General features: G+C 37.6%; 1 protein-coding gene across 6 annotated transcripts in view; it reads right to left on the minus strand.

Moving 5' to 3' along the window:
* LOC137268359 (rootletin-like) overlaps window positions 1-16,333 on the minus strand; it is a 96,913-nt gene that overhangs the window by 40,714 nt on the left and 39,866 nt on the right. The window contains exons 1-3 of one of the 6 annotated variants that reach the window (XM_067802915.1): window positions 12,128-12,221; window positions 3,551-3,838; window positions 539-577 (exon numbers count right to left, since the gene is read on the minus strand). In XM_067802915.1, coding sequence (XP_067659016.1) covers window positions 539-577; window positions 3,551-3,838; window positions 12,128-12,172 — 372 coding nt within the window. In that variant the 5' untranslated portion in view covers window positions 12,173-12,221. Of the gene's footprint in view, window positions 1-538; window positions 578-3,550; window positions 3,839-11,488; window positions 11,693-12,127; window positions 12,374-16,333 lie in introns of those variants that run through there. The other 5 variants (XM_067802913.1, XM_067802912.1, XM_067802916.1 and 2 more) reach the window with 5 other exon arrangements.

Raw genomic sequence — 16,333 nt, forward strand, 5'->3', positions numbered from 1 at the left:
AAAATTACTCCTCCACAACATGTATGTGTATTGAGTGAGATACAGCAACATTCAACAAAATGGCAGGTGGCAAAGAAGTTGTGAGACATGAGCAGGTATTTACAAAAGTACAACATACTGAGGAACATAATGCAGTAGACAATCCAATACAGCAATGGACTCAAGACTGAATGTCAGGCCAACACACATCCCACGTTGGCATAAATACTGTACCCAAGAGATACCCATCCTGTTGAAACTATTTGAGCTACTTGCTGTTCCAGACATAACACATGGAATAAAAATATGTGTTTTATATGGAAAGAGAAGAACCTTGTCCCAAGAGCTTTTCTAAAATTGCACAGTTTTTCTTTACTAAGTCAGATTTATTTCTATCCACTGTGATGATAATATGAGTATGATAAAGCAGATCTAACTAGTGCTAAACATGCCATGGCAGTACATCAGTATTAGTGCTTTTTGGCTAGACTACTTTACATGTTATATAGTGTTGCATATATTATTGTGGTTATTTAGTGATGTCTATAGTTCAACTCACATAATCTAGGGCTCCATTTCGGACAAATAATGTCCGCGTCTGAAGGAGGCAAGAAAATTCATTATTGCTTATGTAGTATCAAAAACACCACAGTATCAGGACATGATAATAGCAATGAGATCATGACAGCTAAAACATCACAGTAGCTCCCTTATTTCACCTGAAATATCATTGTGTCAATGTTATAATAGAGGCAATGACATCATAGTATCAATGACATCACAGACAGGGGTTAAAAAAATCCCATCGCCCGATGCCCGGGACAAGTCAGTTTTCATTTCAGGTAATCAAATAATGGTATCTTACTTGACCATGGGCTACTAGATGATTTCCACTTATGGTTTCATAATGCAAATAAACTTGGATTTCATGTCATATCTGCTCAAAATGTAGCCATTAAATGCTCCAATTTATCTTTCTTTGTTATTTATCATTTTTCTATAAACAGTCTACTAAACATCAACAACAAATACAATGCTGATTTATTCTTTCATAATTTCATCACCATTTTATGTCATAAAAATCAGGGCAAGTGGAAAATTAGTCAGGACAAGTTACTTTCTTTCACAGCTTGAAATATTTTTCATTTCATTACTAGTCCTACATTTTGTTAGAAATTGATTTATTGCTGTTTCAGTACATACAATCTGTATTTCTCCTGCTTAAAAGTGAAAAAAGTCAATTTATAATTTGGTTCATCATTTTAAAAAGAAATCTTGTAATTTTGCAATTTTTTCCTTTCCTACAAGCCAGTGTAAATTTATTATTTTCAAAATCCTTGCCATGACACAAATGTCAAATGGGAACAGGCAGGAGTTAGTGCTGCCAATGTATAGGTGCCACTTTCACTGACATGGTTCAACAGCATGCTAATGGGTCCCTCTGTGATCCCAACCACTTCAAGTTTGTAGAAAACCACACCAGTATTATATTCATCTTAACAAAAACAGCAAGTTCAAACACGATTACATCAGCAATGATCCCAAAACTATTAACAAAGACCAAACTGAAGTCAATTACAATTTTTTTTCGCTGATAATCAATATCCGAAGATTAGCCGCATGAAATATTACCCAGCATTCCTCCATCCGTGGTGGTTATTACTACCCCACCAGTGGCAACTATGATCTCACGTTCCCCAGGGGTCATTCATCATGTTAAACAATTTAAACCTGTGTAACTTGACGTGCGAAACAAGCCCAGCCTGACCCTAGTTCTCTGTGAACCAGTCCACACTACTTAGGCCATGAATAACTACACATTAGAATTTCACCCATTTATTTCGAAGTGATGTGGAGTGATCTATCTAGATTTAAAAAATATCTTAAATGTAATTCTGATCTCAAATCATTTTACAGATTGAAGATATATGCTTTAACGAGGTGCATAGGTATTACCTCAAATATATTTCTCTCCACAAATATACAAGAATCTGATATGTAATGAAGACTTTATCTATTAATATTTCATTTTTTCATCTAAGGTTTTTAAAATAAATTGAGCAAGGGGACAGAGGAGTAATAATGATGAAAATGATATATGGTTCTTAAATCCTATCCAAAAATACATATTTCTAAATTTCTTTACAACATCAACAGAGTGCAGAACATTTTAAACATTTAATTAGAAAATCGATATTATAATCAATTAATATTGTATAACCTGACATTTTTTAATTATTTTTGTCATGTGCTCTCAAATACCATGAACAGAATTGTGAAATAAGGTAATTTAAAGTCAGCTGAAGGTTTTGGTTGTAAATATGCTATTGAAAAGAACTTTACAACATTATTTTTTATAGTACTATAGCTGCTCAGTCATGGAATTACTCACTCAACAGCAAAAGAAACACAACTCTGGCTTTTTGTGAAGTTTTTAAATAGAAGACATAAATATGAATGCTTACTTTTTTTAAATTTTATTTTTTCAAATCCAGCATTTCTTTTGCTGTTGAGTATAGTAAACTATATATTATATATGTATCTGAAACAGTTGGCTACTTTCTTAACTTCTTTTGAGTAGTATAACATACTCTGGATTTAAACAGTGCTACTAAAATAGCTGGATTTTCATATAAATCATTCGTTACGGTTGTCAGTGAACTGAGATTTGTTTCAAAGGGCAGATAATGACTGATGACAAATGGTTGTTTTGCAAATAATCACATCACTAGATCAAGAGATTCTGACAGTGTGTATAATATGCCTGTTGGCAGTTTCTAATCGGGCTCAATGTCTTATTCCGATTTTATCAATAAAGTCTCCTGACCCTGCAGTGTAGTGATTCAGATTGTCATTGGCCATCAGCAATTTGCTGATCAATAATTAAAATATCTTAAATATCTTCCGTGTATCAGCCACATTGGCCATAGGTGTTGGTCTGTGTAATCTGCAGAGATTAGGATCTGCTAATTAGAGAGCTGGTTTCACTGGGTAAGACAGCACACTTTACTCAACAAGCAAGCAATGTGTGGGAACGTCAGTGAGTTTGGGTCACAAGATGGCTGAAGAAAAGCCAGTGAAACTTGAAATCATAATTCCCTCTCTCACATTCCAGCTAGATAGCAGCACTCTGTAAACAACAGAGTCTGGACCAGTCAATCCAGTGATCAGCAGCATGAGTATCAACAGTCAGTAACCAAAATAGTTGGGTTCAAGGTATTTCACTTATATCTGCATAATGTGGGAAGATAGCTTGAAGAGAATGAGTGAGTGAGTGTGAATTCGCACTCAGCAAAATTAAAGCTATATGGGTTCTGTAAAGAAACGAGTCTGGACCAGACAACCCAGTGATCGACATCATGAACATTGATCTAGCCAAATGGGACATGATGACATGTGTTCACCAAGTCAGCCAATCTGACCACCCAATTCTATCAGGCTACAGTGGCCTTGCACCCCAATGGTATAGATCGCTACTCACTGTACTGATCAATGGATTGTCTGGTCCTGACATTTATACTCTGCTTCAGTCGTTATGGTGGAATACGTTCGAAACAAAAATGACGCTTACCCTTTCACTGAGAGCGTTGTACTTGATGCCAAGTTCATCCCTCTCCGCCCGACTTGCCGCCAGCTGATCTTCCAGGCGGTTCAGCTCGCTCGAAAGGAGTTGGTTCTCCTCCTGCAACTGTTGAGGGGTTGGTGTCGACATGGCAACGCTCGTGTAAGCCAGTCTATCTGTTGCCAAGTTTCGTGTGATTATTTCTCGGATACGAGCAGGGACCTTTGTTGATGAGCTTCCGTCGTCACCCCTCAGCGTATAGTGTTTGCTGTCACGGAGAACTGAATCTTCTAATTTCTGCAAATGAAAAAAAATATTGAATATGGTATTAGGATTAAGCAAGTTTTATATTAATAGAAGACACAGGAATATTTGACGAAATTGTTTGTATTATCAGCAATTTGCAGAATCGCATTCAATCATTAAATAAATATTTCCCATCATACTAATATTTTTATTTCAAAAAGACAATTCTATTATTAAAATATCAAACAATATGATAAGCACTTATTTTATCTATTAACATTTGCAGAACAGTTTTGTCTTCTCACAGAACCAGCCTCAGTATTTTGTTTATAGGAAGGGAATCATTTTGCTCCTAATAACAACGACTAGAAGAAACATTTTCTCCAAAACAAGATCACTAGAAAATGTTTAAACAGTTCTGTCCACCAGATGTGTGCCCCATTTCAAATTTGTGCTACATGTCGTAAGTACAATATAAGCAGATACAATGTCTGTTGTTTTAGGTAACACTCAGCAATAATTCAGCAATATGGAAGTGATTCGTGTTTAATCAAGCATAGATCAGCATGAGCATTGATCTACATAACTCAGAAACGATGACACATATCAACAATGTCTGTGAGTCTGACCATCCAATTGTGCTAGTCACCTCCAGTGACAATCATGGTTTGCTAAAGACCAATGCACATCTGTCGTACACTGTCAAAATACCAGTGTTAACTGTCAGACCACAGGAACTACTACTTCAGTAAGTCAAGCTATAGTAATTATATTCAAAGGCTGGACATGTATGAGGGCTAGACAGGTACAAAGGCTAGACAGGTAAGAACACAAGATGGGTATGACGGCTTCTAACAAAAATGTCATTTAAGTCTGGATGAAAGAAAAATATTTAAAGACAAAACATGTCAGCCATCTTGACCAGAAGAGAATTGGAATGCTGAGTTGATAACAACAACCCAGGGAATACGGACCAATGATAGTTTTCAGATGGACACAGTATTGTTAACTCCTATGCCAGCTAGCACTTTTGTCAATCTTTGGTTCCTGTTTTGTGTAAATAAAACAAGGAAATATATTGGTCAGGCCACATAAAAAAATGGACACTTTTCTGGTAAATACATGTGCATTAGCCACAACTGATAAACTGATAACCGTGTGAGGATTTATCCGAGGAATCAGCCCATATTCAGCCACAAATTTGGCACAGTAGACATTTCTAAATAAGCATAAATAAGTTGATATTCAATGGATGTAATGGTGTGTTTTATAGAGAGGAGTGACTGTAGTTTTACACAGAAAATCTGCAAATACATTTCCATTACTCCAGACAAGTTGAAACTAGGACCTTAAAGTGAGCGAGTGTATTTTTACACCGCTTTTAGCAATATTCCAGCAATATCATGGAAGGGAACACCAGAAATAGGCTCCACACATTGCATCCACGTGGGGAATCGAACCCAGGTCTTCAGTGTGCCAAGGTAACGTTTCAACCACTTAGTTACCTCGATGCCCGAAAAAGGAGGGGAAGAGGAATTTATGCTTAATTTACCCACACTACGTTCAAGAAAATATATTTCAAAATGTAAGTTTCAGAAAACAGGAAGTAAAAACATCCAAATTTTAGCTAAATAATAACATTTCCCATACCTGATTTTTCAAGATCACATATTATTGAATCGTACATAAATCACTGATCATTAGAGTGATTAAATGGAATCTAATGCTGTTAACTTGATCAGAAGTTATAAATGACAAGCAAATGTCAACAATGTTCCATGAATAAACAGTAGACTTTAAAGTAAAGTATACTGAACTATGTAGTATTATACTGATTTATAGTACGCAAGGGAATGCTGTTTTAAGCCAGTCAGCAAGATTTCAGCAAGATTGATTGATCTCAGGATATTATCTAACCTACTATGTCATTTTAAACAGAACAATTATGAACAAAATCGTTGTCTGACTCACCTCTAGGAATTCATTGCTAAATTAAATTATACCATACTTGCAAAACATTACAGTTTACCCAGTACAACATAAGCCTATTTCCACTGCTATCCACAAATCAATCATCAATGTTTTTGCAAATTACATATTTATAAGTGACCACTCAACTGAGATCTCTGTATGCTTTATTGGAAAGAGTTTCATGCAAGAATGCAGACTAATGACTATTTCAGCAGGCAAGGCTGATCTCGAAAATCACTAACAGGTGAAAATCATTCCTGTTGAAATTAACTACTGTAGTTCAGAAATCTACCAAGTGCAACACTGTCTAAGCCCCCTGCTGCTGCTCCAATGATCTTTACTAAAACTGTCTTACAATATGTACTCCTGAAGTACAAGGCCAATAGGTGACAAGGGAGCAGGGCCTATCTTGATAAAGGCGGTATTATTTCACAGGCGACTGACACTCTTAATAAGACCCTCACAGATAGCCTGACAAGTCTTTCATAATTAACCCTACCACATTTGTCCGCTTAATTAACCCTTACTTCTGCCTTGCATTTTATGTAGGTGTTTAATTAACCCTTTCAAACACCACATGTGATCTGCCAATTTAGATGCCATCTTTCTATAGCAAGCTGAGGTTTCAAATTAACAGTCAGGTGATAATCGTCACTAAGGTACAAATCAATATGATTATCGCAAATGATAATAGCTCAGCTTGTTGGGAAGGTGTTGGGAACACAGAGGTTATTCTGCATGGCATCCAGACACTTTGAAGAATTATTTCAACAAGGACTTTTATCAAACATGTATAAAGTCTCCCTCTGTGATATGCATTCAGAGGCAGTGGCATAGCCTTGAGGTTAAAGCTAGCTGTCATGACGAAGACCCAAGTTCAATTCCCCACATGGCTACAAAGTGTAAAGCCTATTTCTGGTGTCCTTGCTGTGAAATTGCTGGAATATCGCTAATAGCGGTGTAAAAACCCAATTCAGGAGAGGTGGCATCGCCTAGTGGTTAAAGAGCATGACAAAGACACTTTTTTAATTCCCTACATTGGTACAATGTGTGAAGCCTATTTCTGGTGCCCCATGCTTGGATATTGCTAGAATATTGCTAAAAAAAAAGCTTAAAATGAAACTCATTAATTAAACACGTATCTTTTTGAATTGATGCCTAAATGAACAAATAATGACAATGAATAAATACTGTGTTGAAATCAAACATGTCTCATGATAGGTGGAGCTATTCTCTGCGTCAGTGCACAGGTACCACTCTTCTTATAACAACATTACTTCATAGAAAACATCCACAATACCCAAAACAAAATACAAACACTCAATTGCCCACTCCCAAGAAAAGAAAGTTCAGAGAGCATGTCTAATTTTAACAGACACAAAATATTGCTTTGTAATAGTCTACGCTTCACAGCCTCTACTGAAATATGTGAACTTAATTTTGTACTGGCAACACTGCACTATAATGACAGCCCTCAGATGAATGGGAACTGTCATTCATGTTAACAAATCACAAGCTGCGATATCATTTTCAGCTTAACGGCAATTGTATATATTTCCTGCAGTGCCTATTTCAAAACACATCCATTTTGACCTCTTGATCAAAGCATTTCCAAAGATTCAAATATTGTCATCATAAATACTGACACTATTTTAATACTTGTCCTTGATATTAGAAGCACAATGTTTTATCTGACAGAGAACATATTGCTCCTGACAAAATTGCTTCTTGCTTTTCATGTAGAGAGAATTAAGAATTATTAATCTATCTTCAATAAATATATTTACAGACATTTATTTACTCCACTAACTGGAAAGAATATAGGACATGTCAGCCTCGGTCTGTCTTTTATATATACTTATGGAACCTCTTTCTGATCAAGTGTAGCTTCACGCACGTCAAGTTTAAGATACATTGTGTGATGTGTCACAAATCTCAGTTCATATGAACTCATATTAACCTCTATTGCATGGGACACCAAAATGAATGAATAATGTGTTTGTGAGTTCATTTTATTATCTACATTCTGAAAAGGTAAACTAGTCATTCATTTACCTGGACTCTTATGAAACCAACTCCTTTCACAGCAATTCCAGTGAATGATTCCTGTCTGCATACCTCTATTATCATGCATGGATTATTAATGCATCATTCATGCACATTCTGGATTGTCCAAACCACTGTTCGTGACCTCAGGCCAAGGAGGAATGAGTGAATGTTCTTGGTATATGCAAGGGCCTGCAGAAACACCTGCCTTTTCAAAACAAATATTTGCCTTGGTTCATGTCTTCGGGTCTCCAAAGTTTCTGTGTCAAAGTGTTCATATGTTGGAAGCTGATGGTTAATTCTGGTGATAATTATTATTTGAAATAGTACTCTTGTGACAACTGGACAGATGTCGTTTTTCTCAATAATTGATCAGTGTTGGCTCAAGAGAGGGTTTCGGAGTGTTTTGACTCATCAAATTCAGTGAGGATCCCCTCTATTTTACATCTGCCCATCTATTTAACATTGGAGGGGGTCTAGAAATATTATTTTCATCAATTTGGACCCACTCAAAATTTCACCTAAATCTAACACTGATTGAATTACAGTTTGTGTCTAATGAACCTCAATTAATATGCAGTCAATCCTTAATTTAAATATAATTAACATGTACAATCTTTGTTCTAGGTCATTTAAACTTATATACAGTTTTACAGACAGAGTATGGCTTAAAGAGAACTTACAATGTTACAGAAATCTAATCAAGTTTTCTCTGGACATCAGTAGCCACAGGATACAAATCAATAAAGATCATATTGAAGATATTGTTCTGATCATATTAATGATTCATGTACCATGATTCATGAATTCATCAATGATTACAAAAGCACAAAAGACGTGTGATCAGTCAATGTCTTTCCGTCCAGGATAAAATATATTATCCAAACACACAAAACTTCATATTGACAGACAATGCTCACTAGGGAAATATGAAGCAGTATATCCTTTACCTATCCAGGGATATACAATACCCATAGATATCTAATACAGGGAACACAATGACCTATATCCTGTACTAGATAAGAAATATGAATAAAACATGACATTTGCCCACACTTAACATGGTCATTCCACTTAAACAACCGGTCCCTTGATCTTGGTGACAAAGAGATGTAGAACTAATTTATATGTAAGTTACTTTACCATGAATGTGTTATTTATTTAATCCTTTAGGGCAAAGACCTTAGTGACATGGCTGCTAACACAATAAAATGGGAGGGAGAACATGTACATTTTTTCTCAAAGGAATTTATATGTATTTTGGGGGTACAGATAAGCATTCACATCCTCTAAACATATATTTTATGGCTCTTGCGGAGTTGTTTTAAAATTCATGCATCAGTGAAGTTTCACAAAGTTTTACAGCAGACAGGTGGCACACATTTCCCAGTTTGATGCATTAGTTTAGAAAATTATGTTCAATGCAGTTCCATTTTGAACATTTATTTGATTATTTGACATTTTTTTTTAAAAGAATTCTTTTCAGGTTCCATGTCTTTGCAGTGTTTGTGACAGATGTCAGCTTAATATTTAATCACATTTACATCTTCACACAAACACAATATATTTGGGGAAAATTCATACAATGTGCTATTAGCACGGAATAAAAACATTTAAAACAATTTCAATGGCTAATATGAAAACATATTTGATTCATAACTTTATTTCGTATGATTATGACGTAATTTGGTCACAGTTATTGAATGCTACTTAACAGTCTTGCATTTTCTGAAATTATGGACTTCCAAACAACTCCTTCATGCTTCAAATATTTACTGCAACAAAATATGTAATTAATGTGTGCATTGTCGTATCAAATAACACATGAACATGTAATTCTACACTCCAAATTTCCCAAAACAGTCTGAATAGTTTTTTCTCATCTAACTACAATTATTTCTGAGCAAAACATTTGCTGCAATACATTTCGCTGAGCTTGCACATTCTACATTTACACAATATAAAGTGATCAACCTTCACTGATAAACATCACAAGCCTAAATGAGTCCTTGCAAACATTATGTCACTTTTCATTAAAGTTATCTATGCCTGAATGTAGGCAATCATCAAAAATGTTAACATTCATTAGAAATATTTGTCTACTCTACTTCTACAAGGTTCCTGCACAACATAAAACATCAGTTCTAAAAATACAATCAGGCATTAATGTAAAAGGAATAAAAACTGGGAAATTATACCTTTTTCAAAGTAGTATTTCTTCCCAGGTTAGATAAGCCAAATTTTACTGCCAAAACTGAGATAATAAAAACAAAATACAAAGAAGATCCTAACCTCTACAATCTAGTTATTTCTAGTCTATAAAGTTGGTCTCCTTTTAATGAGGGACCTGGAAGAAATTACAACTCTTACTTTAGCCTCTCTTAAAGAACCCACAATATGTATTTATGCACACAATTACTCCCCATTAAATTCTCCTTCCAATGTCAGCCTGATCCTACACTGTTCACATACTGTTCAGTATTAAAAACAACGTGGGTTCCTTGGTCGTGTTCATAGAATGAGATGACTAACCTTAAACGTAACTTCATGACATTATTTAAGCCCATATATTTTCTTCAGCTGATAAATTGCTATAAATTGATTCGTGTTTGCACATATGAATTGGTGACTGAACGAGTGATGTTGGTTTCACACCAGCAATATCATGGCGGGGAACGCTAGAAATGGGTTACATACAATGAAATGAATCAAAATCATGAGTCCTTGGTGTGACAATTTAGTGAATACTTTAACCACTAGGCTGCCCATAGCCCCTGCAAACATGAAAGTTGGTTGAATGATTTCAAACAATGAATCCAAGTTTTCTGAGAATGACAGTTGACCATGGACAGACTTAACCATTCATATATTGTACATGGACATTGACAAGTTGTTGAAGAATTGAAAATCAGTGGCAGATCAAGGGGTAGGGTGGGTTTTCCTCTATGATCTGATGATATTGAGTACATACAACCCATTCTGATAACAAGTTCATTTCTTCATTTACATACAACTGGACGAGTGGACCCTGTTCGTTTTCTGGGAAAAAAATCCTGGATGTGTCCAAGAAATCAAAAGCTGTAAATGTATTTGAAAGGATTCAGAAAATGGCAATAGTGTTTGTTTGGTGTGTCAGTTTTGGTTCAGGTTAATTGTGTCTGGTTCCATTTTTGGTAAGGTTAGCACGTATGGTTTCAGTGTAGGAGGAGGCAATCAGAGGCTGCAGTCGCCATACTGGCTACTTGGGCGCAACAATGGCTATCTAATCAGGCGTGTCGACTCCATTCACATTCCATCTCAAGTCATCTGTGACCGATCAATCCACCCGAATACAATTTGTTTGACATTTCCTCACGTCGCACGCTGGTAATTTCAATTCTGGGCCAAATCTGGTCGTCTAACACTACAAACAAACTTCCACTACATCGGCGACAGGGCCAACAGATCACTGTCATGATCTGATGATCGAAAATCATTGCTGAATATTTTATCTGCATCACACTCGACTCTGGAGGTATTTAACAGTTTGTTTTCTAATGAGGCACACATCAAAGCACTTAGCACCAGCAAAGCGAAACAGTTCAAATATTGAACAACAAGCATGCAAACAAACCGCAAGCAGTCGTATTGAAAATGGCGTTGATGTAACAGTAAACTGATAACTGCAAGTCGGCATGCTCCTACCAAATCATCTAACGTCAGCTCCAAGTGACGACGTACTCTGTCTCCGCTACCCAAGAAACTAAAGTCATCCTTTACAGGAGGTGACCCCCTCCTGTCTTGCAAATAACTCATCCTACAGTTTTCTAGTTCTGGGAACTTTCATCAATTTCTTTTGTACATTCAAACAAAACTTCCAAACGCTTCTTCGAAGTTTCCTGTTCTATAAATAGATAACAGTTTCGGGACAACCCATAATAACAGGCTCGCACTCATAGCGTCATGTTTCTATGGTGATATTTTCACCGGTTTTCAGTTTTCACAATTCCTCGTGTAGCAGTGTATAAAAAGAACGTAAATGAGAACAGCGGACATGAATTAATGGCAGTGACATCCAGGCCATACGATAATTAACCATATCCATTTATTATAAATAACTTAGTTCAATATTGTTCAAGATTTGTATCAGATTTCAGTGTTGAGCAAGCATCAAATATACTGTAACTATGTGCCACATGGATGCACGTGTATCAGTCGATATGATTTATAACATGGGAACCTTATCTTATTAAATACCCCATACAGAAATCATGAAACCGAGCGAGCGACCGTATATAATTGAAGTAGGTATACACGAAGATATATAACCACGAACAGGCCCACCTGTATAACTTTCTCCAAGCGATGATCTCTGTCCTCTCTCGACATCTCCTCCAAGCCACACAGCGTTAATCTACTACTATTTCTACAAAAGCAACGAATCTAGCAATATGACGTTCTAGCCCATACCAGCCGTAGACACAACTATCGTCGATGCTGTCGTTCTCTCCCCCTCCCGCTGCAGTCGATATCTCCGTTCATGTTGACACGGACATAGCTGCGACACAGATGGCGCTGCGACCAATATGGCGATGTTCGATATGTGAGATTTATCAAGTCTATACCTGTCTGTCCCTCTCTCCCGCGAACAATATCTTCGGGTCGGCTCATACACATCGATACCCTACGCGCGTCATAGGTTGGACAAAATCACCTTAAGAATTCGACAAAGCAAACATGGCTGTACCTACAGACAGAGACGGCCGTCGGTGCCACTGCTGTAAGATATGGTAAAGTGGTAAAATCGAAGACTGAAAAGATAAAAAAAACCTGACTTTGTTTAGAAGTTGACTTGTGAATAAAAGTTGATTTTGAAATTGATACATCAGGATAGACAGGTTTAAACAAACATAGCTTCGCACAAATAGAATGTTTAACAATGAGTTATGGACTTGCGATCCTCATTACGCAAGAGAAGAAAATGCTTCGACAGCAACGGATGTAACTAACGCATAACGTGCGGCATGTACAAGACACGGTCGCGGGTGTGCAAGAACTGTCATGTTTTTGAGGTCGTGTTTGTTGTTTGACGCCGCACTCGTTGTTTCTAGTTTATGTAGCACTATTCCTGCTTTATGACAAGGGTCTGTCACCCCTCAAATCCGATGACTGACCTCATGAGCAGTTCAGTGGGTGAGTTTTGTTTTACATGGTTTCTAAGCAACATTCCATCAATATCACGGAGGGGGAACCACAGATATGGACTTCACACATTGTGCCCACGTTGGGAATCGAACCTGGGTCTTCAGCCTTACGAGCGAACGCTTTAACCATTAGGCTATCCCACCACCCCAAATCGGATTCGATGCAATGCATCAATCAAATCACTCAGCCTGACACCCCGATCCCGTAGTCGCCTCTTACAACAACGACGCGCTAAGTAAAACGTCTTACACGGATCTTCACAGATGTTTGGATATAGTTTAATCCATAAAGTCATGTGATATTTAGCTTTTATTTTAAACCATATTTGCAGAAGAGAATTAGAGAATGTTCACATGGCACATCCCGGTTCAGTGGCTCATTCCGGGTAGCATATCAAATATTTAGCAAAATCCATTGTTGCAGGGTATCCCTAAATATATGATACCTAACAGTCTTAATTGGGAAAAATAACTAGTTTAGCACGTGCATGGAGCTGAAAACGCATTTGGTCTCCTGGTACCATCAAATGATTGGTCCCTACGCTCTTTGACTTATCAATCCACCCACCTCCAAATATCATTATCACTCACCTCAGCCACAATACAATAGTGACATAAAATATATTAACACCTTATTTTTTAGGCAATACACAGATATATCAGAGGAGGAGGAAGACTAGTGGCTAGAGCGTTCGCTTGTCACGCCGAAGTCCCGTATACGATGGGTGAAATATTTCTGGTGTCCCCACCAGTCGTAATATTGCTGGGCCAAGATTTTCGAAGCTCTCTTGGCGCTATAAGATAGTCGTAAGTTAATGTTAATCTATGGCACTTGCGACTTCCTTAGCGCTATGTGTATGGCAGCCTCGTAAATTTAGGCCTAGGAATAGTGCTAAAAGCGGCGTAGGGATATATTCACTCACTCACAGATATATCACAGCATTGCGCCTTATACAAATATTATTATGTTTAGATCTACGCTAGCGAGCACTGAGATCAGATTTTGATAAGATTTGCTTAATGCGCATAATACAAACACACAAGACATCTATTGGCTTCTTTGCCAGGCTACGTGCGGACAAGGACGCGCACCTGCTGCCCTGCTGAATATATGACCGCTGTAGGCAGATGGATTTGTTGCGCTGATTATTCTGGCACCTTCGATAGGCAACCCTGGGACCCAGTTGATTCTCCAGTGATTGTCACGGTGGTAAAGGTATTGAAACACTAAGCAACTGACTTTGTAAGATAATTTGAACAGCACTGACTTATATTTGTCTCAGTAGGTTCGTCCAAACGTTTGTGAGAGTACTCAGTGTTGAAACAGAAACACGGTATCTGATGTTTCAGGAGTAGAGCAGCAAATTACAATCAAGTCAAATTTACAACACAAAATTAACACTGTGAAACGTGGAAAGAGGGGATTTGTGTAAAACAATTATCTTTTTAAAGAATAAAACCACTTTTCGTTGAACTCATAACATTAATCATGTATGCACGTACACCCCACCTTACACTTTCAATCCAAAAGTATATACTTAAAGTTTATATTACATTATTACACACGGTTATACATGTGCCACAACATTTGAAAAATAAACCCTTTTGAAAATGATTCAATTGCATCAGTGACAGCCGACATATATGATGCATGTAAAAGATCGCGGAATTTACATTCTTTAATGAAGGAAGCATTGCCGCTAAATCGCACCGACTGCCAGGACCGCTTCGGAGTTACCTCCCCTTGCATACGATTGTACAATTTTACGTACACTTCGTGCATTTATAACACACCAAACGGACAACTGAACTCCCTTTTTTCTCGAGGGATTGGTTATTATTCAATTGGTTGTCACGCAAGGTTGTACTAAGAGACACCGGTTGTTGTCGTGTATGATAATATAGCATTATGTGTACCTATGTCGTGATATGGCGAGCACGCTGGACTGTCTGGGGTACTCACTGAACGCCTTATGTGCATATTAATCACTGTCTCAGGCCAAAATCACTATTGGGACTCTAACACAGTGGCTTGCTGTAAAGTGCATCTAATATATTTGAGTTGTAGGCTTTTCATGAGTTAACATTCTAATTTCTTAAGAAACAGTACACGTATTTGCATGAGTGAGTTTAGTTTCACTCCACTTTCATCAATATCCCAGCAATAAAACCGAGAAGGACACCAGAAAAGGACTTCACTCACCTTAACGTACTAAGGGTGACATTAATTTAATAAAGGCACAACAAATGCCTTTCAGTTTGAAATTCCTTTCTGATTTGAATTTTCTTATATCCTAACGATATTGGATATAGAGGAACGTGCACGCCCACTTTCATGTGATAAGAACTTCACATGGCGGTTCATCACCAAATCCCAAAATCCCAAAAATTATGTTTATAACTCAACCAAATGCCGCAAAGAAGTAGTCAGATTTCCATCTGAATACAATTATCACATAGGACTACATCTTGACAAATACTATTGATAGATACATAGTGGAATTCGCCTTATAAAGAAGAGTATACTCTGTTACATATAAAAGATCTCAATAAGTAGTATCTATCATAATGATCCACACGGTATGTGAGAGAGCGTGAGAATTACGCTGATTTGAGTAGGAATGGTTTTTAATACAGCAACATAAGGCACGTGCATGAAGGTCCCGGGGTAGAATGGGGCTTCAGCAACCCATGCCTGCCATAAAAGGCGAGTATGCTTGTCTTAAGAGGCGACTAACGGGATCGGGTGGTCAAGCTTGCTGACTTGGTTCACAAATGTCATCCTGTCCCAACTGCGCAGATCGACGCTTATGTTGTTGATCACTGGATTGTCTGGTCCAGATTTGATTAGTTACATGGCGTCGGGAGAGCGCGGAGGAGAAGCAGATAGGACACGCCTACGTCAGTTAAACCAATGAGCAAACCTTGAAACATGATTTGAACAAACCGAGATTCGAACTCCCTCCAGCCTTATAAGGCCTTTGAAGTACGACTTCGGAACTTTACGTCTAGCGCTATCACGTGGTACAGCCATAATCGAGTGTAGGCAGATACTTGGCAGTGACGTTGCATTTGGGTTCTGAGTGAGTGAGTGAGTTAAGTTTTACGCGCGTTTTGCAACATTACAGCAATGTCATGGTGAGGGTCACCACAACACTGATCTCAAGTGGGATATCGAACCCCGGTGTTCCCAGTGACGAGCGAACGCCTTAATCAGTATAGGCACCAGCTGAGCACTGAGCCCGTTCAAGCACAAATGTATATACCCATATCTGTGGGTACTTAAGTACGTTTCAGCCCGATTACACAGAGCCAGGGGAGTTCTGACCGCCATTGAGTAACACGG

Source organism: Haliotis asinina, chromosome 16 (assembly GCF_037392515.1).
Source record: "Haliotis asinina isolate JCU_RB_2024 chromosome 16, JCU_Hal_asi_v2, whole genome shotgun sequence".
NCBI classification, from domain to species: Eukaryota; Metazoa; Mollusca; class Gastropoda; order Lepetellida; family Haliotidae; genus Haliotis; species Haliotis asinina.